The sequence below is a fragment of the Peromyscus californicus genome, unplaced genomic scaffold (assembly GCF_007827085.1).
Source record: "Peromyscus californicus insignis strain IS unplaced genomic scaffold, ASM782708v3 Scaffold_17__1_contigs__length_78620276, whole genome shotgun sequence".
Taxonomy (NCBI): domain Eukaryota; kingdom Metazoa; phylum Chordata; class Mammalia; order Rodentia; family Cricetidae; genus Peromyscus; species Peromyscus californicus.
In genome coordinates, this window is record NW_026294469.1 from 3,176,948 (window position 1) to 3,202,735 (window position 25,788).

The window sequence follows — 25,788 nt, forward strand, 5'->3', positions numbered from 1 at the left end:
TTATGTAGTCCTGGCTGTCCTGGAACTCTAAACCAGGCTGCTCTTGAACTCACAGAGATTTACTTGCTTCTGCCTCTTGAGTGCTGGGATTAAAGGCATGCACCACCATACCACGCCTTCTTTTTCATCATAAAAATGGTGGAATACAAATCAATTCCTTTCTCTTTTCTGAGGTTTTGGAGTGAATTGGAATGGGCAAAAAAGATTTAAAAACTTTTAAATACTTTTAGATACTTCTGAACAAAAAATAGTTAAAAAATATATTAAGCAGAACAAATTACTGTGACATAAAAGTTATACACTCCACAGCTCTCTCTCTCTGTCTCTCTCTCTCTCCCTCTCTTTCGTGTGTGTGTGTGTGTGTGTGTGTGTGTGTGTGTGTGTGTGTGTGTGTGTGTGTGTATGGGTATATGCTCATAGCATGAGGGTGCACATGCAGGTGTGTGTATGTGCACACGGAGGCCAGGGGTTGGCGTCAGGTGTCTTCTTTGATCACTCTCCACCTTCGCTTTTGAGACAGCACCTCTCACTGAACTCATTGGTTTGCACAGGCTGGCTGGTCAGTGGGTCCCAGGAATCTGCCTCCCTGCCCTCTTGGCATGGAGTCATAGAAGAGCACAGCTCCACCTTGGTTTGTGTATGTGTTTAGGGTTCTACTCTCAGGACTTCATGCTCACGTGGCTGCACTTTACTGACTAAACCATTTCTCCAGTACCCAAATCGCTTTTAAAAGAAAAAGAAAGACTCACAGGTAGTAGCTGGCATTTAATTTAGTATTGGGTTCACACCAAGTGAAAGGAGATTTAGATTTACTTTGTAGGTCAGTGAAAGAGGATTAATAGATGACGGGCACATGGGGACTGGAGGCCAAGGAAAGAACAGGAAACATGAAGGCTGAATAAGACTAACAATCCAATAAATAGCAACATCTGAAGGTGTGTGATAATTCCAGAAAGAACTCAAGTACCAAATGGATGGTTAATAGGGTGACTTTGGCATTTCCTATCACATCTGTTGCTATTTTCAGGCTATATCTATTTTACAGATAGAGGGTCTATAATACCACTCACGTTAGAAACTTATCTTCTATAATCTTATCTAGGTTTCTAAAATCTACTTGGAAAAAGAAACCAACCCATTCAATTCCACAGGAACACATATACGAAATGCTATATGTTCTCTGTTTCTATAGCCTTCTAGTCCCCAGGCACGGACTGCTTTCATCTGTAGGTTTCAGGCCTGATAGTCTCTGGGATCAATTTTATTGATAGTTGGGGTTTCTCAAGATACAAGGAACTTTCCCAGTAGTGATGAGGGCCAGTAACAAGACAACTTTGCTACCAGAGTTAGTCCAACCCAGAGCCACTGCAATAAGAATTTTACTGGGAATATTTTATATCATTTTCATAGCAATTCTAGAGCGACGTTACCATTACTGTCTTGGGTTTATAGATGAAACGATCAAGGCCCAGGGAAAGGAAAACCACTGGCTCAAGGTCATGGAAAACTGGACTGTGTTTCATTTCCTAGACATGCATATCCGTACGACTGTCAGCTCCTCTCCACCTGGAGACCCGTGCTGGCTCCACAGCTGTTTACCAGTTTTCTAGAGCGTCTGTGTTGCCCGCGAGCATGGGCTCTACATCCAGATTCCTCTAGTTTCCAATCATGGATCATTCTGTGCCATCATACCGCCCTGGTGTTTGCCCAAGTCACAGTATCTTTTGGTGGCCAATAGGCCTTTTCCAAATACCTATACCATGTGCAGAGGGCTGAAGACAGCCAGTGGCCCAAGCGTTCCTGTGGTGGTCTGGTTCAGTATCCACATGCTTGGAATCCGATAGCAATCTGGAAGCTCTTGTTTCTCCCATTTCCCATGTGCCTTCAAACTTGTAACCCAAGAGAATAGTCACCTTCTGGGTCCCTGCAATTCTCTGTCCAGTCAGAGGCTTTTGTTAGAACAGTGGTTCTCAACCTTCCTAATGCTGCGACCTTTCAATACTGTCCTCATGTTGTGGTGATCCCCCAACCATTGAATTATTTTTATTGCTACTTCATAACTGTAATTTTGCTACTGTTATGAATCCTAATGGAAATATCTGTGTTTTCCCATGGTCTTAGGTGACCCCTGTGAAAGGGTCATTGGACCCCAAAGGGATCACGATCCACAGGTTGAGAACCGCTGTGTTAGGGACTGCACTCATTAGATGGTCTTTCCATCAGACCCCACAGAACACTGACAAGCAGAGGAGGAGGATAGTTACCGAGGAGTGGTGACGGGCCAGCCTGATGCTGGGTAAACAAGACCAGGTGTGGCGCTCTAGAAAATGTTGCTCTAGTAATGTGGGTGGGTTGAGCTAGGAAAAGTGTGTGTCAGGGCATGTGGTTGAGAGAACAGTGGGTTAAGTAGACATCTTCACTGTGATTAAAAAGCTTTGCCTCCTGGCAGGTTCCCCTTTCAAAGGACACATGGAAGAAACCAAAGTGAGTTTCCCGAGTAACAGTGGGATTCAGTGATCCCCGGGACTCCCACCATATGAGGTGGGACAATATGGAAGGATCTCGAGCTGCGCACCACCCAGCATCATGCTCTGTGATCATGCTTCCTCAACACAAACCACCGAAGAGGTCTCTGCTTAGTTCTCAGGGATCTCCCGAAGCTCATGTCAAATGTCAGCCGGGTGACTAGAGTGACTTCATTAGCATCTTGTCACAGATGCTAATGGCAGGACTCTGCCAGATGGTGTGTGTGTGTGTGTGTGTGTGTGCGCGCGCGCGCGCGTGCGCGAGCATGCGGGCATGCACATGTGTACGTGTGTAACAAGCGTGATAATCTGAGTTTGACCTTCAGCACCACATAAGCTGGGTGTGGTGGCATGTGCTTCTGAACCTAGGGCTGGGGAGAGAAGGGAAGGGAATCCCTGGGACTCGCTGAACAGATAATCTAATTGAAAGTGCCAGGTTCCAGGGAGAGACTGTCTCAAAACAGAAGATGACTCCTAAGGAGGGACACCTGAGACTGACCTCTGGCTTCTACACACATGTGCTGCACTTGCACACATGCACACGTGTGTGCACACATACACATGCACATCAAGTTTTTCTAAAAAATATTAAGGATTGGGAAATCAGGCACACATCCTTGTCCTTACTTTATACATTCAAGAATTTTCTGATGAATATTTAATGAGCCAGCGGGAATTTCAGAAGAAAACACCAGCTCCGGACACCCTGCCTGGAATGTTCTATCCTGTGCAAGCCATTTTAATGAGAACGCTAAACCACACTTTTCTTAAACCTCTAAATACCTTGTACCCAAGCAGCCATGCTTGTACGACGTTCATCATGCTTATGATGTTTGTTTTCTTAGACAGAATGGAGTCAGCAGAGGTTCTCCTGTCAGAGAAGGCAGGACACGGAATCATTGACCTAGATAGCTAAGTCTCCAACTGGAGGATTGCAGGCGCCTGGCAGGCAATGGACCCGGTTACTGTGTGGGAGCGCTATGGAGTGAGTGCGTGCAGAGGAAACATTCCACCGCTCCCCCACCCCAAGCAATTCTTATTTTTACAACACACTTTTCCTGAATAACCATCTTTTCAGACCTGGACTTCTACAGTCACAAAGCACTTTGTTAGAAACAGTCTTTGGAAGGGTATGTCCCTTGCTCTGTAACCGCAGGGCAGGCCCTCGTCCTCACGGGCTAGGGTATCCGCTGACCAGGTGAACCTCACGCTTGAGGAATGCAAACAGCTGTGATGTGTTGTGGTTACTGCTGCCATGCGGAGTTACTTTTTAACCTCCTGGCCTCAGTGATAACAAGTGACTCAGCTCAGGTTCAAGTGCACGCGCACCCATGCAGTCTTTGAAATATCAACTCATACCAACTTGGGTATCATTCTTTAAGCAAACATGGCTGTAGGAATAAGAATAATGAAATACATTTTACACACAGGCTTGTTGAAGTGACAAATTACTTTGCAAAGATATAATGAAAGAAACTTGGCACTCCCAATAACCTCTGGCATCCAAGGTCACAGGATACCTGTGGTGACAATGACCTCCAAATCAAATCCATGCCACCTGGAGCCCACCTCCTCCTCCCATCAGTTACGACAGAATGAAGCTTTTAAGTCAAAATAAGACTGGTTAACGAAATATTAAACTCCAAATTCCAAATGAGCGCTTTAGCAGGCCTGATGTGCATTTTTTTTCTTTTTCTTTGTGTGTGTATGTGTTCATGTATGTGTAGGGGTGTGTGTGTGTGTGTGTGTGTGTGTGTGTGTGCACGCGCACACGCGTGTTACATGCACATATGTGTCTGTTTATGTGGAGGTCAGAAGTTGCCCACGGGTATAGCTCTTTAGGAGTGGTTGGCCTTGTTTTTTGAGACAGGGTCTCTCGCTGGCCTGTGGCTCACCTATTCGGAACTGCCTGTCTGTTTCAGCTTTTCCAGTGCTGGGATTAACAAACACATGCCATCGTGTTTGGCATTTTTACAGGGTTGTCACGCTTGTCACGCTTGTCTTACTGACAGTCATCTCTTCATCCCTGATGTGCAACTTTTCCTGAACTGCTTTCTTCCCAAGAGCACTTCTAAGGCCATCAAAAGCTAAGCAAATCTTTAAAAGCTTAAAACACGTAATTTCACGTTTCTAGATTTACCTGGTCTATGGTAACTGCTCTGGGGATACTGACTGAACGTTGATAAAAACCATTATCAAAGCTCTGGGAGCTTGAAGGCCTTGTCGGGCACATCCTTCCTAGCCTCCTGGTCCAGGTGAAGGCCCCGAGGCCTTGATTTGCTTGTCAGACTCACACAGCTGGGCCACAAGGTGACTTGGTGGGCAAAACGGCTTGTGGCAGAGCCTGATGGTCTGAATTCAACCCTACAGTCCAAGGTGGGAGGGGACAGCAGACTCCCAAAGCTGTGCTTTGATTTCCACGTGTATTCTGTAACACACACACACACACACACACACACACACACACACACACACACACACACGCACACACAAATAATACGTTTAATTTAAAAATCTCCGTCGAGCTGAGCAGGCACAGTGGTGCACTCCTGTAATCCCAGCACTAAAGAGGCTGAATCATGAGTGTTGGGGGGGAAGTGGGGGAAGCCTAGCAACATAGTGAGACCCAATCTCAAAAACAAAACCCACCCGCAGGAACCAAACCACAGATATTGGCAGAGCTGGTCTAGAAGTCTAGATTGCTGAGAGCAAACCTACTATACCCAGACTCTTCTCATTCATTATGCACCCAGGCTAATGAAGACCCAAGAAGTCTATGTCCAGGAACACAGGCCGTCTAGAGGGTCCCCAGAGCTAAATGTTATGTAGAGACTCAGGCATTCCCATGACACATCAGTTCTAGTAGAAACCTGCCTTGGGGGTATTACTGCTTAAGAAATCAGTTTGACTTTTCTAAACAAACGAAACCTTCCCAGCAATGTTTCCTTAACCTCAGACGCAATGAATTAAACAGAGCACAGCTGGTTCCTACAAAATGGAGAGCTGTACCACCTTACATTTATCATACATAAAATGGCTCCAGTGTTATCTTGCATTCCAGAGCTTTACGTATCAGCTATTTGATTTGCCAGATATTAGCAAAGGACAGATGTCAGGTACTGGTAAATGAAGTCTCAATGCTTGTGAGCGATGAAGGCACAGGGCCTACCCATGATTTCAATGTCAAGGGCTTCTCTTGGTTTGTTGGAAGGTGTTGGGCAGGAGATACAGCAGCGTATCAGGAGAGGCCAGGCAAGGACTTGCCTCTGTTTATCTATGGCTCAGGTCAGCCAACACACTTTACTTCAGCACAGTCATAATTTATTTGAACAGGAGGTGGCAGAGTGTGTACTTGACCTCAGACACTAAACACTCAAGTTTTCAAAGTTATGAATCGTGATGTCAGCTTCAGTTCAGAGGCATCCTGCTGAGCTCAAAGCACAGAACAGGAGCCATCTTAGTGAAAGGTTAACTTCTTATCACAGAGGCAGGGGTGAGGGATGTCTCCAGTGCCTGTGCATGCCAGGCTTACGCTGCTTCAGACCCCTGGCATTCCCTGCTGCATGCTCCACGGACTTTGGCAATGACATTACCTGCCTTGGCTGGTTGACTTTTGCTCCTGAAGACAGCAGTAGTCGAATAACATCCAAGTAACCACCTTGGGCAGCGAGGAAGAGGGCAGTGGCTCCATCCTGAGAGAGAGCAAGTGTTCAGATTCAGGCTTCATATTTATTTTAAAAGAAAATTAAAGGTACATATACTTAATTAAAGCACATTCTCTTTTCTGTTTCTATTCTTTTTGCCAATCAATAGCTATGAGCTATTAGGTAAATAAATGGTTCAGATGTGCATACACACACACACACACACACACACACACACGCACACGCACACGCACACGCACGCACGCACACACACGCACACACACCCATGGAGGCCAGAGGACAACCTCCAGCATCATTCCTCAGGAAGGCACTGTCCACTTTGTTGAGATCTCTCACTGACCTGGGGCTCACACCAGGCTGCCTGGCCAATGACCCTGAGGGCTCTCCCTATCTCTGTCCCCAGGTGCTGGGATTGCGTGCATAAGCCACCACACCCAGCTTTTTAAGACATATTTTTATTTTATTCATGTGTATTAATGTTTTGTCTGCTCATATATATGTGTGCATGCAGTGCGTGCCAGGTGCCCTAAGAGGCCAGATGTGGGCTTTGAAAAGGTCCCCTAGAACTGAAGTTACAGACAGCTGTGAGCTGCTGTGTGAGACAAAACTTGCGTCCTTTGCAAGAGCAGCACACGCTTTTAACTGCTGAGCTATCTCTCCAGCAGACCCAGCTTTTTATTTTTTAACGTGAGTTCTGGGAACGAAATTCAGGTCTTCACATCAGGAAGCAAGCCCCTTACTAACTCCCTATCTCCCCAGAATCCACTTTCTGTGACTTTATGAACTGGGAGTTAGTGTCTTTCCCTCGGCCTCTCCACGGCCCTCAACATGCAGTTTCTCTGAGTATTGAAGGCATGGTGGCTCAGCCGCAGAGCAGCAGCCTAGCACTAGCACAGACACGTGACTTCAGAAAACCTGCCTTAGAAAGACCCCACCTGGCTGCTCCCTGCCAGCTCAGTGGACGCCAGCAACACCTATAAACACAAGGTAATTTGCACCAAGCCCAAAGTGACAGCCCCAGTCTCCGTGAGCTTTTCTGTGTGTGTGTGGAACTTCTCCTTTTCTTTCTCAGAATCATGTCTTCCTGATTTCAGCAAATTCATGGGTTGCGTTTGTCCAGATCCTCACGTCAGAGTATGTGCATATGGGGCAAACGCTGTTGTCTCTGCTCCACAGTAGAAAACCTGGACGTTCCCTTGTGGCGTCAACACCAGCTAATCACCTTGTGCTGGAAGTGCTAATGGCAAGCTGGAACCCCAAACACCTTTCTCGGCACAAACCCAGCCAGGCGCAACACCTGGATGGGGCTGGATTTCCACTGGGTGTCTGCTGAGCTGCTAGATTACCCTCGAAGCAATCATTAAAAACAAACCAGCCCGTACAGATTTTCAGGCAGATGCTTGATTATGGTTGCAAATTTTAGCTGCTCTGTGGTGTATTGGCACAGAACGTTCCCCACGCCCTTAGCTGCGGCTGACTCTGGTCTTTTCTGAGACAGACTGTCTACGCACAGGGTCTCTCATTGTGCATCACGGCATTTAGTTCCCACTTGTTTTCAGAGACCTTTGACACGTACCTTACCCCCATCATTTTTTATTTTATTTTTTGATACAGGCCTCACTCTGCAGCCCTGGCTGGATTGGAACTCACTATGTGAACCAGGCTGTCCTTGAACTCACAGATCCACCTGCCTCTGCCTCCCCTAGTACTGGGATCAAAGGTGTGCGTCACCACACCCAGGTCAATTGTTTCTAATAGAAATATTTGGACTAACTTTACTAAAAGTAAAAATGAATTTACAGCACATGAAATTTCTTAATTCACCTTATAACAAAGAGGAATTTACTATGAATAAGTGCTCAGCTGAAGTCTATATTTCCAAGAGCCTTCAGGAAGGATATTGTCTAATGAGTATAAATTTTACATCCACCCTCAATTCGGACTGCTAACTCTGGGTCATGTTGTGAAAATAAGAACTGCCTTTCCAAAGTCTCTGGAAGCCGTTTCTATACAGCCCACAGCACAGAAACCTAGACTCTCAGCCATTCTTTTCTGACGTCCACCCATAGAGAGGTATCCAAAGTCTTAGATGTACACTCATTTTTCCTTCTTTTTTTTTTTTTGGTGTGTGGTATATGTATGTGTTTATGTGTGTGCGCATGCGTGGATACATGCGTGCATGCATGTGCACTCAAGTGTATAGGTTAAAGGTCAATAGTAGGCGTCCTCAGTTGCTCTCCACCTTATTTTTGGAGAAAGGGTCTCACTGAACCCACAACTCACCACCAATTTGGCTAGACGGGCTGGCCAGCAAGCCCCAGACCCTCCCGTCTCCATCTTCTCAGTTCTCCAGTCTGCGCAGCAAACCACTGAGCCTCTCCCCAGCCCTGCCTGTGTTACACGTCAGAACCTCCTCATGCCACAGCTGTGTCCACAGAGGCTGGCTCTGCTGGTCTGCAGGGGTGGCCAGGACTGGTGGTTTGGAAGGCTCCACAGATGCGTCTCATGGGCAGCCAGGTTGAGAAGCTCTTTGTTAGCGTTATCAAGGATCTCCGGCCCCAAGCCTTACAAACTCTGAAGTGCCAGAGGGCAAGGCGAGCTGCTGTGGACTTCAAAGAGTTAACGAGGGGAGCTCTGAGTATTCAGATGGAAACCTGCACACCCACACAGCCCATTACAGGCTATGAAAACCTAGCGCCTGTGTCGTAAGTGCTCCTGTGTACTTGAGGAATACCTAATAAACACAGTTCCTGGATAATTGGAAGCACGACTCTCTCCCTCCCCCTGAGACTCCGTCAAGTCACCTCATCTTTCCGTATTTTATTTTTCCTACAAAACCAGGACAATAACAGTTGTCATGGAGTCTACGGAATCACAGTGACAATTAAAAAGGCCCCTGGGCTACAGACTAATTGCCAATTAGCTGCAAACAGACTCACAGAGGCAGCAGATCCCCTCACAGCCCTACCTTGTGCATCCATCTCCAAGCTTTCACCTCTCATTTCTCTTGGAACAACCTGGTTTCTCTCCCTGATGCCTTTCTGTTCTAGTGTCTTTACAACGGGAGGCTGCAGTCCATGCACTGGACCATATGGCTTGTCATGGCCGGAGTAAATATGTATCCCAGGACTTTGGGGCAGCTGAACTGCATGAGTGAAATGTGCCAGATGTACCGCAGATTTAAAAGGGACATGGTTTCCATGATAGGGAAAGCTCATCTCGTTAGCTGATTTCCCCTTGATGTCTCAGATGAAAATCCCACTGTGCAGGGCTGAAGGGATGGCTCAGTGGTTAAGAGCACATACTGCTCTGCTCAGGACCTGAGTTCAATGTTAGTATTCTGACCCGCCCCTTGGAGACCCGCCCAGCGTCCTGATGTCATCTTACACGTTAAAGCCCCCTTAAGAGGAGAAAACCTCTCCCCTCCCTCTCCCACCTCTCGCCCTCTCCCTCTCTCTCTCCTTTCTCCTTCCCTCCATTCCCTCTACCCTCACCCCCAAATAAACTTGCCACGTGGACGACGTGGCTGCTGTGTGAGTAACTTGCTGTGTCTGCCGCGCCTGCGTGGCGTGTCTAACCCGCTGCTGAGCACCTTGGCCCAACCCGCCAAGGCCTCCCGTGGGCCGCCTTATCATTACACAATTCCCAGCACCCACATCTGGTGGCTTACAACCGCCTGTAAACCCAGCTCCAGCAGATCTGGCACCTCGGACCTCTGTGGGCACTTGCATTCATGTGCACGCACACACATAGACAGACAGACAGACAGACAGACAGACACACACACACACCTCTGTACACATAATTAAAATAATAAAAATAAATATTCAAAAAAACAGAAAACCCCACTGTGCACTGAAATTACTTTAAGTTGGCAGTTCTGACGTTGGGATTTAGACTGGATGTTAGATGTGGTCAAGGGTGATACTCACATACAGTTGGTCATGGATGTTGGCCCCATGCTTCAGCAAGGTCTCCACCACTGGCATGTGCCCATACTGACTGGCAGCCAACAGGGCAGTGCCCCCGTCCTGTGGAAGGAAAGGACACTGCGTTATATCTGGTACAACTTGTATTTCACCAAGCATACTCTTCACAGAACTGGAAGAAAATGTCCCAAGATAATAAGTTCAATTCCCTTCTGTCATCTCTCCACCTGGTCTTTATTTTGTAAAGGCTTACTTTATTTTTTATTTGTATGTATGTGCACGTGTGTCTGTGTGTCTGTGTGAGTGGATGCCCTGTGTATGTGGGGGGTTCCCACAGAAGTCAGAAGAGTGTTGGATTCCCTGAACTGGAGTTACAGAAGACTGTGAGCTACCCAACATGGGTGCTGGACACTGAACTCTGGTCCTCTGGAAGAGCATCCGGTGCTCTTAACCACGGAGCCATTTCTCCAGCCTCTCACGTTTTCTTTGCAATCACGAAAGCTTTCGCCGTAAGGACCTGCACACGGTGTACCCTCGTATAACCTGCCAGGGACACGATGCCGTTATCTCGCCAAGTTATTATCATTACAAAGTATCTTGTACCAAGGGAGGAGTCACAGCTCTGCCTCTCAGTGTGGGGAGTGCAGCGTACTTCCAGGTGTTGTCAGGTCCTCCCGGAGTCACCAGAAAGGCCTTCCACAGCTGCTGCCCAGAGGCTCCTTTGCCAAGCTTTGGCTTCTCCTTGTGGTGCTATTTGGTTATAAGCCACTGAGTTTAAGATGTTTTTTATGGGACAAGATAGGCCTCCATTGAAAGAGCCGATGATGACCTCATGGTCCACGTCTTTGAACATGTGCCAGTTTGTCTGGGTCTCTTCTAAAGCATGGCCCTGAGACGAAGCAGAGTGCTGTAGAGTACCCGTGCTCTAATGTGGAGCGGGGCATCCCTCTGCTCCAGCAACCCCACTCTCATCTCTGCAGCCGAAATTAGAACAAACGAGCACTTAGCCAACCACATCGCACTACGGACTCACCGAGTCTGCGGTCGAGGGGCCACTAATGGCTTTCCCCAGGTGCCTCTGGTAAGGCAGCTGCTTTCCCACCTCAGAGGGATGCTCGGTTCTGTGAACTGTGATGTGGAGACTTAGGCTAATTATGAGGAATTCAATACATGTGACTTCACTAAAAATACTAATCATAAATATGATAGTGTAGTTCCTAAATTTGGGCATAGGATTTTTTAAAAAAGTTATTCAAAGCAAATTCTACCCTCAGAGGTTCTGATTCATAAGGTCTTGGGTGTGGCCCAGAAAAATAAGCCTTTTAACGAGTCATGTGGGGTGTGGCTGTGACAGTCAGGGGCAGGTGTAAAATGCCTGCTGTAGAGGTCTTGTGTTCACAGTCAAAGTGACATTCTGGTGCATGACAGTAGCTGCAGGTGGCATCACGGAGCGAGGGACTGTCTGTTAAGGAATAGGGCTGAACCGGCCTCGAAGGGCGGGGAACGGAGGGGACCGTGGTGGAAGGCTGAGGCTGGCAGCAAGATGGGGGACATCAAGACATTGCTTAGTAGCAGCAATGACAATTGCTCTTTCGCATCTCGCTCCTGTCAACTTTCTCTTCTCTCTTCCTGGTGAGGTAAGAGAATAGTAAGATACAGTGGCGCTGACAGAGCACCAACCTCCTTTATTAAAGGAATTTTAAGGCTACAAATTGCATGCAGTTAGTAACAAAGAGGGTGATTATTAAAACCAAGTCAGTTTTGATGACAGGCTCATATTGAAACTCACAACCTCCTGACACTTACTTCTGCCCATGGAAAGCTCTTAAAACACCTGCAGTTGACCTCATGGAATCATGGAATTGCTCATCCTGGGCTCTGCGGTCTATGGATCTATGGGAGCACAAATTGGCTTCTGTACAAAGACTCTAAGCCGACATTAGCTTGCTAAGCAAGAAGATGACTGGAGTAGACAAGTGGTCGTGTATGATCATTCTGACTTAGTTCTAGGGTTGAGATTTGGGTTCAGTGAACTTGCTACTTTAGTTGTAACGTGTGTGAGTGAGCGCACGCGTGCTTGTGTGCATGCACGTACACAGGTGCACCCATGTGGTGCGTGTGTAGGCCAGAGGTTGACATCAGGGTCGCTTCCTCAATTGCTGTTCCATTTTGTGATTTTGAGACGGTGTCTGTTACTGAACCTGGAGCCTGTCATTTTGTCTACACTGGTTGCCTTCAGGATCCTCGTGTCTCTCTTGCCCATCACCATCAGGGCTGAAGTTAAAGATGCGTGCCACAGCGCCTGGCCCCACAGGACCAAGTCATACTTCCAATAGCTCCTCCTACTGTATTGGAACTAATATAGAAATAGAATAAAACACAGAACTAGGGACTGTTAGAGAGAGAGCTTAGTTTCCCTGAACAGAAAATGAATGATGTAAGAAAGAGTAAAAGTAATTCTCCATGAAATTTTCCAAGTGTGAAACTTAGAAGGAATCCCAAAGACTGGCTAACCCTGAACCACTTGTAACCTCCTGAAACCCACTTCCTTTGGCTACAGAATCTTCCAGCAAGAGCAGCATATACTTGTGCCGCAGATAAGGAGAAAATGGATGCAGGGATGTGGAAGGTCTTCAGCAGGATGTGAAAAATCAAGACCTGAATTCTCTTACTTTGGTCCTATATTCAGTGGAGGCTCCAAATCCGAAGAGAAATCTCACGACGTCATTGTGGCCTTGCTGGGCAGCAAAGAACAGGGCAGTTGTACCTGACTGGGAGAGAGAGGGGATGGCTTTAAAGAGACGTTAACCAAATTAGTTTGCAAATAAAGCAGAGCAGAATCTTTGCACAGATTTCCTAGCTCCAAGAGGGCCATGTTTGATTTATTGTGATTTTCTCTTCTATAGTTTTACTTTTTTGATGTGGGATGTTTTGTCTGCACACATGTCAGTGCAGCATGTGTGTTCAGTGCCCGTGGAGGCCAGAATAGTGCACTGGACCCTCTGAGACTGGAGTTACAGACAGTTGTGAGCTGTCACGTGGGTGCTGGCAACTGAGCCTGGGTCCTCTGGAAGAGCAGCCAGTGCCCTTATCACTGAGCAACATCTCTATCCCCTGTTGCCAGTTCTTGATGAGAGAAATATCATGAAAGGGAGACTTCGTTCTTGTACTAGAGTGGGTGGTCCTCCCCCGAAGGCCAGACTCCGTCCTGATTCCAGGATATGCTATTACTTTATATAGTGAAGGATGCGACTGAGGAGCTGGAGAGGAGGTGCTCATTCCGATTGCCCGGACAATGATGAGTGTCCTTGTAAGTGCAAAAAGAACTGAACTCGCTCAGCTCTGTGAACTGTTCCACAGTATCACAGGCCTATAATCGCAGCAGTAAGGAGGCTGAGGCAGCAGGACTGGAAGTTTGAGGCCAGCCTGGGCTACAATAGTGTACCCTATCTCAAAAAACTTAAACCAATCCCTAATGAAAGAAAACAAAACAAAAAAGAGTGAGGAAGAAATCTTCTTTGCAGGAACTACGGCGTGGAAGCAGTGGAGCGGTGCATCTGTGGATGCGCAAATGGGGGAGTCACGCGGCGTGGCCTACAATGGCAGAATATTACTTAGCTTTAAAAGGAGGGAAATCAAGGCAGACAGCACAACAGGGTTGGAACATAAAGATTTGTCACATGGAGTAGGTCTGTTCCACAAGCACAAACTCCTTAGATTCTGCTGTGGTGTCTGAAGAACACAACAGATCAGGGACAGATCAGGGAGGTGGTGTGGCAGCGGAAGGAGGGGGGAGGAGGGGGAGAAGGGGGAGGGACAGCTATCGTCCGGTGGGCACAGCGCTGGGAAAGAGCCACAGAGAAGCTGTGGTTACACGGCACTATGAACGTATCCATGGTGCCATAACCGCATATTCTGAAACGGCTGAGGTGAAAATGGGTAAGATGGTGAGCTTTATGGAGACGTACTACCGTAAAAACGTGATTAAAAGAAGATGGATGAAGAGGGATGTTTGACAGGAGCGGCAAAGAGACACAGGCACGGCGACTGGGATGCGGTAGCCACAGGCACCGGATGGTGTCACAGCAGCTCTGGAGGCAGCAGAGAACGGAGGCCCCTGGCGGCCTCTAGCAGGCATGTCCAATCTTGATATCGTAACTCAACGCTGTCATCTTCCAAGTTCCTGCTTGGGAACTGTGTAAATGAGTCATAAATAATTCACCAAAAGCCTCCTAGTGTTTTCAGTAAGTTTTGTGTTGGGCCCCACTCATGATTATCCTGGAGTGCATGTGGTCTGGAGGCCATGGGTTGGATGCCTAGAGGGGGAATGAGGCCCAGTCCACACTCTGGATTTAGATTTCTGGCCTCCAGATCTACAAGATAATTAATTCCTGTTGTTTTAAGCCACCCAGTTCATGGTGATCTGCTGTAAGAGGCAACAAATATACTCGGTGTAGTGTCTGGGGAAAGGAGAATAGATTAAAACGTGGAAGAACTCTGGTGGCAGAATTGTGGTGCCAGAGTTTAGTACTCCAAAGCAGAAAACAATCAATGCGAAGAAAAAAGAAAGAAGAAGGGGTGGGGGGAAGAATCTAAATAATTTGCTTGTAAATTCTCTAACTGGAGGTCAGAGCAGAGGCGGACTTAAAATATTTTTCAAAACTGGACATATTAACCACTAACAGTCTAAATTCACATTTTCAGTCAACCCAAACATGGTATTTTTAGCATGTTTCCTTTGAAGTCACTTTTATAAGCCTACTCAAAGACTGGTGCTCAAATCATAGTGTCCCATGAACAAAATCATTAGAGCACAGCAGTGGCCAATGTGTATCGTTTCTATGAAAATGCTCATCATGGGGGACTATCTGGGAAGAGGGGGGTCAGCAGCAGGGATGGAGGGGATGGGGGGTAATGGGAGTGAACATGATCACAACACACTGTACATGTACAAGGAATTGCAAAGAAAAAACGTCCATCACATTCATAGTCTGCGCTTTTGGTGAAACCAACGTACTTCACTTCTCCAGCCTCCATGAAAAACCCCTCTTTCCACAGCTCACCTGGAACCTGTGGGTATTGATTCTGACTCAGGCCTGAGGGGCCGGGGGAGGCATCAAGTCCCGTGGACTGTACTCATCACTCTAAACTTCATTCTTAAGGGGGCAGGACACCGAGGCAGAACATGGAACACCTTTGTGAATTTAATCCTCTGCCTCCAGCTGTGCCCCGAGGGGAAGGGCAACCTGACCATTCCCAGAGCCCGGCTGCTTGCCGTGAGTGCCGTGAGGGGTTCCTCACGGTTCCCCACGGTTCCCGCAGACGGTTCCCGCAGCAGACGTGAAGCTGCAGCACCCGCCCTCTGCTCTCTGACTGCAAAGGACACTAAGTTCCAGAATGTCTGTAAAGAGGTTTTGATGAAAACACTTGCTTCTGAAATAAAGTTTAGAGAGTATCCGGGATTCTTTCTGGTGTTTTCTTTAAGAGAAGATATTTATTTTTCAGTAATTTTTTGATAAATAAACTAAAATGATGATCATAGCAGCTTGAGGTAATTTTTATATATAAAATCAGGCATGTATTCGGATACAGTAATCCCTAGCTAACAGGATTTAGAGTTCATTCTGAAAGCTGAATTAAGTTTTCAGTGTACATTCTTTCCTCCTGAAGCCCAGGACTCCAGGCCAATTCCTGTTGCTTCCAGTCACCACTGCTGGGTCTCTCCAGCGACTGCCCTTCAGGACCGCTGGTCTCCAGCTGGTCTAGAAAGCTCTACGGACCTAGGAAAGCAGGTTAGGGAAGTTCTAAGGACACACTCTGATGCTGCAAACGGACTAACAGTGGGGCATGGTTTAGGCCTGCTGCAAAAATACACTCCAAAGATCCCTCACGGAGTCCGTACTTTGGGGCCTTCCCCTGGCTTAGTATTCGTATTGCCTGAGGCTGCCATGGGCTCAGGAAATTAGAGGGACTACTGGAAACTTCTATAGCATCATCATCTGGGACACGATTTACCTCTGGACCGAGTGTGCGTCAGTGAAGTCCTCAGGGCACAGAGGTTTCCATCTGCTAGTTTAGTTGACCATTGTGACCAGAAGAATGAATCAACAAAACCACAAAGCCACACACCAGCTAGAAGTCCCTGTTTCTCTTTTCTCTGCTCTTCTTAGTGGTTCTCGAGAGGTTTTTGTACACAGTGTAACTGTCCTTCGGGATCAACTTTTTGAATAAGTATATTTCTGGACTGCATTGTTTTTATTAGAGAAAAATCTGCTTTGTGTTTTAAAGTTATAACAAACAAGGACTATAAAGTAGAGAGAGAAAAAGATGAGGATAATTTAAAAATATATTTCTAAATGGGCTTAAACATCTTTATCCCAGAGAGAAATTTTGTTTCAGCAGCTGATGTGAAAACGGCCTGAAGCAAGGAGCTAGCACTGTGGAGACTGCCCCAGAAGAACCCGTGTGAGAGAAGATGGATAGAATTGATGGCAGTGTCCTCACTGCTGCTCGGTAGACAGCCTCACAAAGGTTGTTTTTTCATGGCCTACAGACAAGGCCTCTAACATTTAGCGGTAGATGGACTGTCAGAGGTAAGGCAGATCATAGAATCAGGCCAAATGAAGAAAATCAAGGGTCCACTGTGGCTAGGAGCTGTCCCAGGATGGGTCTGTGTGAACTGAGGGGTCAAATTTACACCTAGAGTGACCAAGAGCACACATCTCCATAAAGCTTTGTCTAACCAGGTCCTACATCAGCTTGGAGATATAGGTGGGGTCTCCTCAGACCTGACCTCCAAAGTGTGTTAAAATGCCACAGTCGCCGGGCGGTGGTGGCGCACGCCTTTAATCCCAGCACTCGGGAGGCAGAGCCAGGCGGATCTCTGTGAGTTCGAGGCCAGCCTGGACTACCAAGTGAGTTCCAGGAAAGGCGCAAAGCTACACAGAGAAACCCTGTCTCGAAAAAACTAAAAAAAAAAAATAAATAAATAAATAAAAAATGCCACAATCATCTTGCCGCTGCTCTAGATTGAACCTCTGATAAAGGTTGGAGCCTCTGATAAAGCCAAGCACCCCAACATTGATGAAGTGTGATCACATGTTACTTCACGGTCTCCCCACGTGACTCTTTTGGAGAGCTTACTTAATACACTGCCAGGCAGAAAAGAGATTTGTAAATGTGGTTTTGTGAGGACCAAGTTTCATGATGAATAGGCTGCAGACAAAAAATACAGTAACATCTGGGAAATTCCTATAAATTCCATGGTATCTCATCCCAAGAGAGGAAGAAGTACTGATTCGTGTCTGAGACAAAAATGTGACTGTTAAAGAATGTGATAAGGCAGGGTGGTGCCTGGGATGGAGCAGATATGGTTTGAATGTGTCTTCTAAAGACTCAGTGCTAGGAGCTGAGTGTCTGAGTGATGATCCCGAGGTAGTTGGACCTTGAAGATGGAGGCAACAGTGAGGACATCGGTGGGTGGAGCTGTAGTAAAGATGAGTGCTGATCTCCTGGAGTGGGTTAGTTCTCACAAGCATGGGTTGTTAAAAAATCAGACACTCTGTGCTTGGTGGTCTCTTCTGTATATGGTCATTTCTTTTTCCTTTCTTCAACCTCATCATGTTGTGAGGCAGCCAAGGAATCCCTCACCGGATGCCAGACAGATGTAGTTCCGAATCAGTCCCTAAAACTGTGAAGTAAACAAACCTCTATTTTTAAAATAAAATACCCAGCACCAGTTACCCCGTTACAGTAGCACAAATGAATACAGTTGATGATGGTTCATTCTCAGCGCTTATTTTAGGCACAGGAAGCTCTGCAGTGGGCTTTGGTGTGGGAGCAAAGCGGTGGTAACTCTGTCCTCTTAAGCACTTGACTGCCATAAAGACCAGAGGTCTTTTCACCTGGTCACTTTTGTTCGCATGCACAACCCGACTTACCTCTCTCTGGAGGTTGATGTCCGCTCCCTGTAGAACCAGCTCCCTCACACAGTCTATGTGGCCAGCGTAGGAGGCCACCATGAGGAGTGTGGTGCCATGCTGCAGGAGGAGAAAGATGAACAGTTACACTCTCACAGCAGAGAGCCCTGAGGACACTCTAGGGATGTTAGCTTCACCCGGCTGAGGCGCACGAGATGAACAGCTCGTGGGTAACTAGGGTGCCAACTGGACGGGAGCAAGCAAAGGGGTAAATCACCAATTTGAAGGTTACAAATTCACTTATAGCCATCTCCTGCAGAAACAGTCCGAGTGAAGCATGGAGATTGTATTTTAAGCCAGCAATGATACAATGTTCTCATTTTATGATACACACTAAATGATTCTTGATCCATAACACTGCTACTAATTCCAAAGTGAGTTGAACGTTACTAACTGGTTTTCTGGATTTGGAAGGTTTTTGTTCTTGTTTATATATGCGTTTACAGTATAAGTTGATCATTTCCCCTCCACCTTTCTCTCTCTCCCTTCATACTTTCAAGTCCTCTCCTGTCTCCTCTCCGTAACGCTGAATTTAATCAGTGCTGCCTGCTACATTGTTGACTGTTGGTTTGATCTTGTGCAGGTGTGTGCGGGTGTGTGCAGGTGTGTGCAGTGACCACAGCTGCAGTGAGTTCATGAATGCAGTGACTGTGTCATGTTCCGAGGACCATTTGAACTTAAAAGTCTTCTAAATTGTTTTCTTTCATTTTAAGCCAGGTGGGGAGGCTGAGCAGAAGGATCGTGAGTTCAAAGCCACCATGGACTACATAACGGGTATGTGTCTAAAAAATATTTATTTATTTCTCTAAGAAGAGTGGGAGTTTATTTAGAAAAAGTTTTAACTCAGATTTAGCATGGAATTAAGGGAAGGAGAGAGAATCTCAGGAAAAGGATGAAACGCTATCAACTATGGACGGACGCTTCTTAAGAGAGTCAACCGATGTTCATCTTAATTTAAAGTCTTTCTTGACTTCTTCAGTAATGTGTTGTTCAATTCCCACGAGTTCCTGTAGCTACAGCAGAGTCTTCTGCTGTTGACTTGAGCTTTTATTGCATTGTGTGGTCAGAGGGTAGATATGGGGTTATTTCATTTTTAAGAGTTGTTTTGTTGAATGTGGTCTGTTTTAGAGAAACTTCCACGAGCTGCCGAGTAGAACGGATATTCTTTAGTGTTTGTAACTATCTGTTAGGTCCCTTTCACGTATGATGTCTTTGAGTTCTGGTTTCTCTGTTTATTTACTCAGCTGAACTCCTTTCCTCTGGAGTCCTCATGACTAGAGTATCGATCTTATATCACTAACTTCTTCCTGAACGTGAACAATTTTTATTTAGACAAGAAATAGGAGAATCCTTGGTGCTGTGGTCTGAATGTGTCCCTTCAAAATTCCTGCTGAAATCTAATTCCCATTGCAGTGGTGTTAAGAGACAGGCCTGTAGGAAGGGATTAAGACACGACGGACTTGCCTTCCAAGTGGGATTAGTGCTCTTGGAAATAACTTGAGGCGGGGACTCCTGCTCTGTTCTACAGAGAGGGCTCTTAGTGGACACCAAATCTGCAGACACCTGGGTCTTCGTTTCCCAGCCTACATGATGGTGGGCAATAAATTTCTGCTGTTTATTAACTATCCAGTTCGAAGCGTTTTACTACAGCACCTCAAGTGGACTCTTGGCTTAAAGACAACTTGTTTAAACAAGCTATAAATACATCCTTTTATATGAGATGTAAGAAAAATATTTATCTCACAGGTCACACTCTTTTCAAAGTAAGAACCAATCATGAGCAGAAGAAAGTATCCGAGTATTAATTTGGATATTTAAAAGAGAAAAAGAGGCTGGAGAGGTGGCTAGGGGTTAAGAAAGCACACTGTTGTCACAGAAGGGCCGTGTTCCCAGCACTCACACTGGACAGCTCACTATTACAGAAGGGTCGTGTTCCCAGCACTCACACTGGATAGCTATCACAGAAGGGCCGTGTTCCCAGCACTCACACTGGACAGCTATCACAGAAGGGCCGTGTTCCCAGTGGACAGCTCACTATTACAGAAGGGCCGTGTTCCCAGTACTCACACTGGACAGCTCACTATTACAGGAGGGCCGTGTTCCCAGCACTCACACTGGACAGCTATCACAGAAGGGCCGTGTTCCCAGTGGACAGCTCACTATTACAGAAGGGCCGTGTTCCCAACACTCACACTGGACAGCTCACTATTACAGAAGGGCCGTGTTCCCAGCACTCACACTGGACAGCTCACTATTACAGGAGGGCCGTGTTCCCAGCACTCACACTGGACAGCTCACAACCGTCTGTAGCTCCCATTTCAGGAGATCTGACACACGTCTTTCTTGTGCATCCACGGGCACTTGCATTCATGTGACATAAATGCACACAAACATCTATACATAAAATTTTAAGAAATTTTTAAAACAAGAAATAGCCTTAAAAATAAAATTAATCTTCCACAGGTGAAAAAAAAAACCTTAGGCTGATTCATTTGAAAGAAAAGATGAATAAAATAAATAATAAAAATATACCTTTATATATTGATCGTTTCAATTCTATACTATGATCAGTTGAAACAAAGATTGCTTCAATAGGGAAAGACCATAAAAAGTACAACATACAATCTCCATTTTCTTAAAAACCCATTAGCTTGACAAATTTTTGATTCCTGAAATATTAAGAGTACTTCATTTTATTGACTGAAGTTTAAAGTATATTTCAAAACAAACTAGTTTTGAACAAAGCATATATAAATGTATATAAAGGTAGTGAGGCCCAAAACAAAAAGACATTGAAATACATACATTAATAAATCTTAAAAAAAAGTTGCAAGAATCTTGTAATTCACATCAATGTGGTTAAATAGATAAGCAAAGAAAGAAAGAAAGAAAGAAAGAAAGAAAGAAAGAAAGAAAGAAAGAAAGAAAGAAAGAAAGAAGGAAGGAAAGAAAGGCAAAGACGGGATTAATTGCGGCTCTCCCCAGGCGTGGGAGTACAAGCCCACAGTTCCACTGAAGCAGGAGATGAGGCCAGCCAGCGAGCACAGCGAGTGTCAGGGCAGCTTGGGCTCCGAGTGCTGAGGCTCCGTCTCCAACAATTAAAACAAAATCTAGAAATCTCAGGTGAACAATGTCAGCAAATCAAAGCTTTGAGCGTGCAGCATGTGGTCTAGAGACGCAATATTTGTTCTTTACAATCCGTTGGAAAAGTCTGACAATGGCTGCTTTGATTGAGAACCGTTTCCAAGAAAGCCCCTTCGGGGCACTCTTGGCATCTGAAAGTTCTCCATGGATTTATTAGGTGATGCTGCGCCTCAGTTCATAGACCCCGGTAGTGGCAGCCTACATGTCAGTCATCACAACAGGCAACAATCCTAGAACCCAGATTCCATGCCCAGGTGCAACATGGAGAGACAGATGCCCAGCCAGGATAGTCCAAGAGGAGCGAGGTCCTGCACTGTCTCCACACATCTCCGTGTTCTTCCGTATCACTAACTGCCCTTTCAAAACAGCAAGATGTGTTTCTAGTGTTAAGAAATTGCTTTTCCAGAAACCTCCTGATTAAGTGTTAAAATTACTTTAAAATTTTATTTTATTTACTATTACTTTATGTGTATGATGTGCATGTGTTGGGGGTGTACATACTACAGCACACATGTGGAGGTCGGATGACAGCTTTGTGGAGGCGGTTCTCTCCTTCAGCCTTTACATAAGTTCACCAGGCTGTGGCCAGCACCCAGTCCTGCTGAGCCATCTCACCCGGGGGGTGACCCAAGAGGGGCAATTTACAAACGTATTTATTAGTCAAACATCTATTCTCGGGAGAAAAATCTTGTCCAAACAGTGTAAGCCCTGTGGGTGTAGCACAGATGACTCAGGGTACCAGAAAAGGTGGGTCTGTGAGGTACGCACAGTGACCTTCAAAAGCTAGAACTCAGAGGATGTCACAGGGGTGTCCAAAGAGGGATGACTTAAAAAAAAAGAAAAGAGGAAGAGTAGGCACCAGCTGGCCAGGGAGGAAGGCCACAGGTGGCAGTTGGTTCTTACCCCTTCTTGTTGGTTGGTGTGGGGCAGGAACTCATCTATTGAGACCCAAGTAAGACCAGGGTGGCTGTTCACAGATGCCCAGAGTCCCCTTTAAGCCTGGGTTCTGACAAAGAACAGATGGTATGTTCAAATTGGGATAATTGGAGGGAAATTTAATAAAGAGACTATTCATAAAGAAGTGGTCTGGCAGTGGAGTTCTGGGACTTAACGAGAGCAGGGCTCTGTGACTGGCCAGGCTGGAAAGTACAAAAGTAACATGATGGCCCCTGCAACAGTGTGACCCCCAGTGTGAGCCCCAGTGTGAGCCCCAGTGTGAGCCCCAGTGTGAGCCCCAGTGTGAGCAACAGTGTGAGCACCAGTGTGAGCACCAGTGTGAGCCCCAGTGTGAGCACCAGTGTGAGCACCAGTGTGAGCCCCAGTGTGAGCCCCAGTGTGAGCACCAGTGTGAGCACCGTGTGAGCCCCGGTGTGAGCACCGTGTGAGCACCGGTGTGAGCCCCGGTGTGAGCCCCGGTGTGAGCCCCGGTGTGAGCCCCGGTGTGAGCAGCAGTGTGAGCCCCGGTGTGAGCACCGTGTGAGCCCCGGTGTGAGCCCCAGTGTGAGCCCCGGTGTGAGCCCAGTGTGAGCCCCGGTGTGAGCCCCAGTGTGACCCCCGGTGTGAGCCCCAGTGTGAGCACCAGTGTGAGCCCCAGTGTGAGCACCAGTGTGAGCACCAGTGTGAGCACCGTGTGAGCCCCAGTGTGAGCACCAGTGTGAGCACCAGTGTGACCCCCGGTGTGAGCCCCGGTGTGAGCCCCGGTGTGAGCCCCGGTGTGAGCCCCGGTGTGACCCCCGGTGTGAGCCCCGGTGTGAGCACCGTGTGAGCCCCGGTGTGAGCCCCAGTGTGAGCCCCGGTGTGAGCCCCAGTGTGAGCCCCGGTGTGAGTCCCAGTGTGAGCACCGGTGTGACCCCAGTGTGAGCACCGGTGTGAGCCCCAGTGTGAGCCCCAGTGTGAGCCCCAGTGTGACCCCCGGTGTGAGCACCGGTGTGAGCCCCGGTGTGAGCCCCGGTGTGAGCCCCGGTGTGACCCCCGGTGTGAGCCCCGGTGTGAGCACCGGTGTGAGCACCGGTGTGAGCCCCGGTGTGACCCCCGGTGTGAGCCCCGGTGTGAGCACCGTGTGAGCCCCGGTGTGAGCACCGTGTGAGCCCCGGTGTGAGCCCCAGTGTGACCCCCGGTGTGAGCCCCAGTGTGAGCACCGTGTGAGCCCCAGTGTGAGCCCCAGTGTGAGCCCCAGTGTGAGCCCCGGTGTGAGCCCCGGTGTGAGCCCCGGTGTGAGCCCCAGTGTGAGGCTGAACGGAAGGCCACTGGCCTCTGACGCTCTCCTCCACCTTCTGCTTCCAGCAGATGCTTTTATTGGCCAAATTAAACGGAAGTACCGAGAGAGGGAGGCGTCTGGGGCATCTCTTATGATTCAGATTCCCGGCCCAGGGCCCGCCAGAAGAAGGTACAGAATGGATCTGGATGTTCTTGGTGACCCAGTGAATACGCTAGAGAAAATCCTGCCATTTCTTTCTGGGGCTGCTGGTGGTTTTCCCTCGGCAGATTTCCACATCAAAGCTGAAAGTGGCACACCGGTCTCAAGGAACGGCGAGGCTCCTCTGAAAACACTTGTTTCAAACCACAAAACCATCCCCTTATTTGAGGTCCTCCTTGTCCCCAAGGATGCAGAGAAGTCTTGCGAAACACAGAGAATTGATGGCTTCTAGCTGGGGAGGGGAGGCTGCTCTGGGTGGGACCTGCCAGTGGCTCTGTCACCTATTTTAATTTCCTTCTAGCTTGTCACTTGGTGACTCCCCCTTTCCCAAAGTGAAAAGACAGGGGGTGGGGTGGGGTGGAAGCTTCAGTCTCTCAGTTTTTGCATTCATATATGAAAATCACAACAATCATGGCTGCCCACAGTGCTCTGAATTATCCTCCCTCCCTCCCTCCCTCCCTCCCTCCCTCCCTCCCTCCCTCCCTTTCTTTCTAACAGTTGTTTTCTAAACAGCCCTTTCTTCTCGGAACCTGCCAGTCTCTTTCCCCAGGAAAGCCGAGGCCTTCTGCTCTCCCTGTTCAACTATTTGCCTCCTGACCTCCTCAGCATGTTTCCAGGTCCACCACCACACCTCAGGATTCTTGGAAAGGATGGAGCAAGCAAGCACAAGAACAAGTGCATAAGCATGTGAAGGAAGCATGTTCACGGGGTGCTCACGCCTGCAGAGTGCAAAGGCGTGCTCTGGGCATGCAGATACCATGTCCGTCCATACACTGTCTCTGCAGTCCACATCCACGCGACCACTGTTCAGCAGCAGTTTCAGCAGGGCCAGGTTTCCCCTCCTCGCTGCCCAGAATGCAGCGTTGGCAAGTGGAGTTTCTTTCTGCAAGAGTGGAGACAAACTGGCTCTTAAAAGAGAAGTCAGTGACCATGGCTGCCTGTGTGCACACATATAACACCTTTCTAAAGGAAGAACTTCGAGATGAGGGATGGTCATTTGCAAGAATGCCCTCCTCTCGATATATGAGATCATAGAATTCCAGGCTATGACAAGAGTTTTATTTACAATCTCTGGGCCCAAGGTTGTCTGCAGAGCAATACTCTGATACACCAGAACCAATGCCTCACCTCCCACCAAAGCCTTGCCTTCCTGCCTCTGTGAGGTCTTTGTTCAGTTTCCTTTTAACTTGAAATGAATTTTCCCCATCCTAGAAGGACAAGGTTCTGCCCAGATGCCATTTCCTCTCTGAAGCATGCCAAATAACCTTTTCCTTGCAAGTGGAGCAAAATCTCTCTCTTCTGACCTTTGAGAGGAGTTTAGTGGTACCTTTTCTGTGTCTTCAACATTTTCTAGCCAATTCCAGCTACTGGTGTAGGCAGCTCACTTCCCCTCCACCCAATATCTCTCCCTTCAACTGGAACTTGCCAGAAGCTTTGGGTGAGAACTGGGGACTTTGGGCAGAGAATGCTCCTTTGTCCCCCGCTTCCTCCGTTGCTGGGGCATTCTGGAGTGGCTAAATTGGAATTGGGCCATACTTATGGAGGGCAGGGGGACCGGAAATAAAGCCTCTAAAAGGAACAGCAGAAATAAGCTGGTTTAATTTCCTGTGCTAAGACAAACTGGTATGGATTTGTAGAGAAGAGTCCTTGAGAAGAATGGCTGGGGACTAGACAGCTCTGAGATTCAGACTGCCACACAAAAATGCCTTGGTCCATGGGAATCATTGTCGCCTTTTGCTTTAGAAAGAGATCAAAATGCCTGCCCTGAAGTTTACGGGGGGGGGGGGGGGCGAGAGAGGGAGAGAGGGAAAGAGAGGGAGAGGGGGGGAAGAGAGAGAAAGGGAGGGAGAGAGAGAGAGACAGAGAGAGAGGGGGAGGGAGGGGCAGGGAGGGAGGGAGGGAGAGGGAGAGAGGGGGAAGAGACAGAGAAAGGGAGGAAGGGAGGGAGGAAAGGAGAGAGAGGGAGGGAGGGAGGGGGAGGGAGGGAGAGAGAGAGATGCTGAGGGTAGACTGATTGCCTAAAACACAGGTTCTTTTTCTTTCTTTCTTTCTTTTTTTTTTTTCTGAACTTGAACACTCCTTCTTGGAAGGAGACTCAGAAGGTTCAAGAAGTAAACAAAACTTGAAGGA

General features: G+C 47.4%; 1 protein-coding gene across 5 annotated transcripts in view; it reads right to left on the minus strand.

The window, feature by feature from the left end:
- The window catches only part of Ankrd29 (ankyrin repeat domain 29), a 59,782-nt gene that overhangs the window by 15,192 nt on the left and 18,802 nt on the right, over window positions 1-25,788 (minus strand). Inside the window, exons 2-6 of one of the 5 annotated variants that reach the window (XM_052741541.1) lie at window positions 24,431-24,541; window positions 18,060-18,158; window positions 12,792-12,890; window positions 10,123-10,221; window positions 6,119-6,217 (exon numbers count right to left, since the gene is read on the minus strand). In XM_052741541.1, coding sequence (XP_052597501.1) covers window positions 6,119-6,217; window positions 10,123-10,221; window positions 12,792-12,890; window positions 18,060-18,158; window positions 24,431-24,541 — 507 coding nt within the window. The other 4 variants (XM_052741540.1, XM_052741543.1, XM_052741545.1 and 1 more) reach the window with 4 other exon arrangements.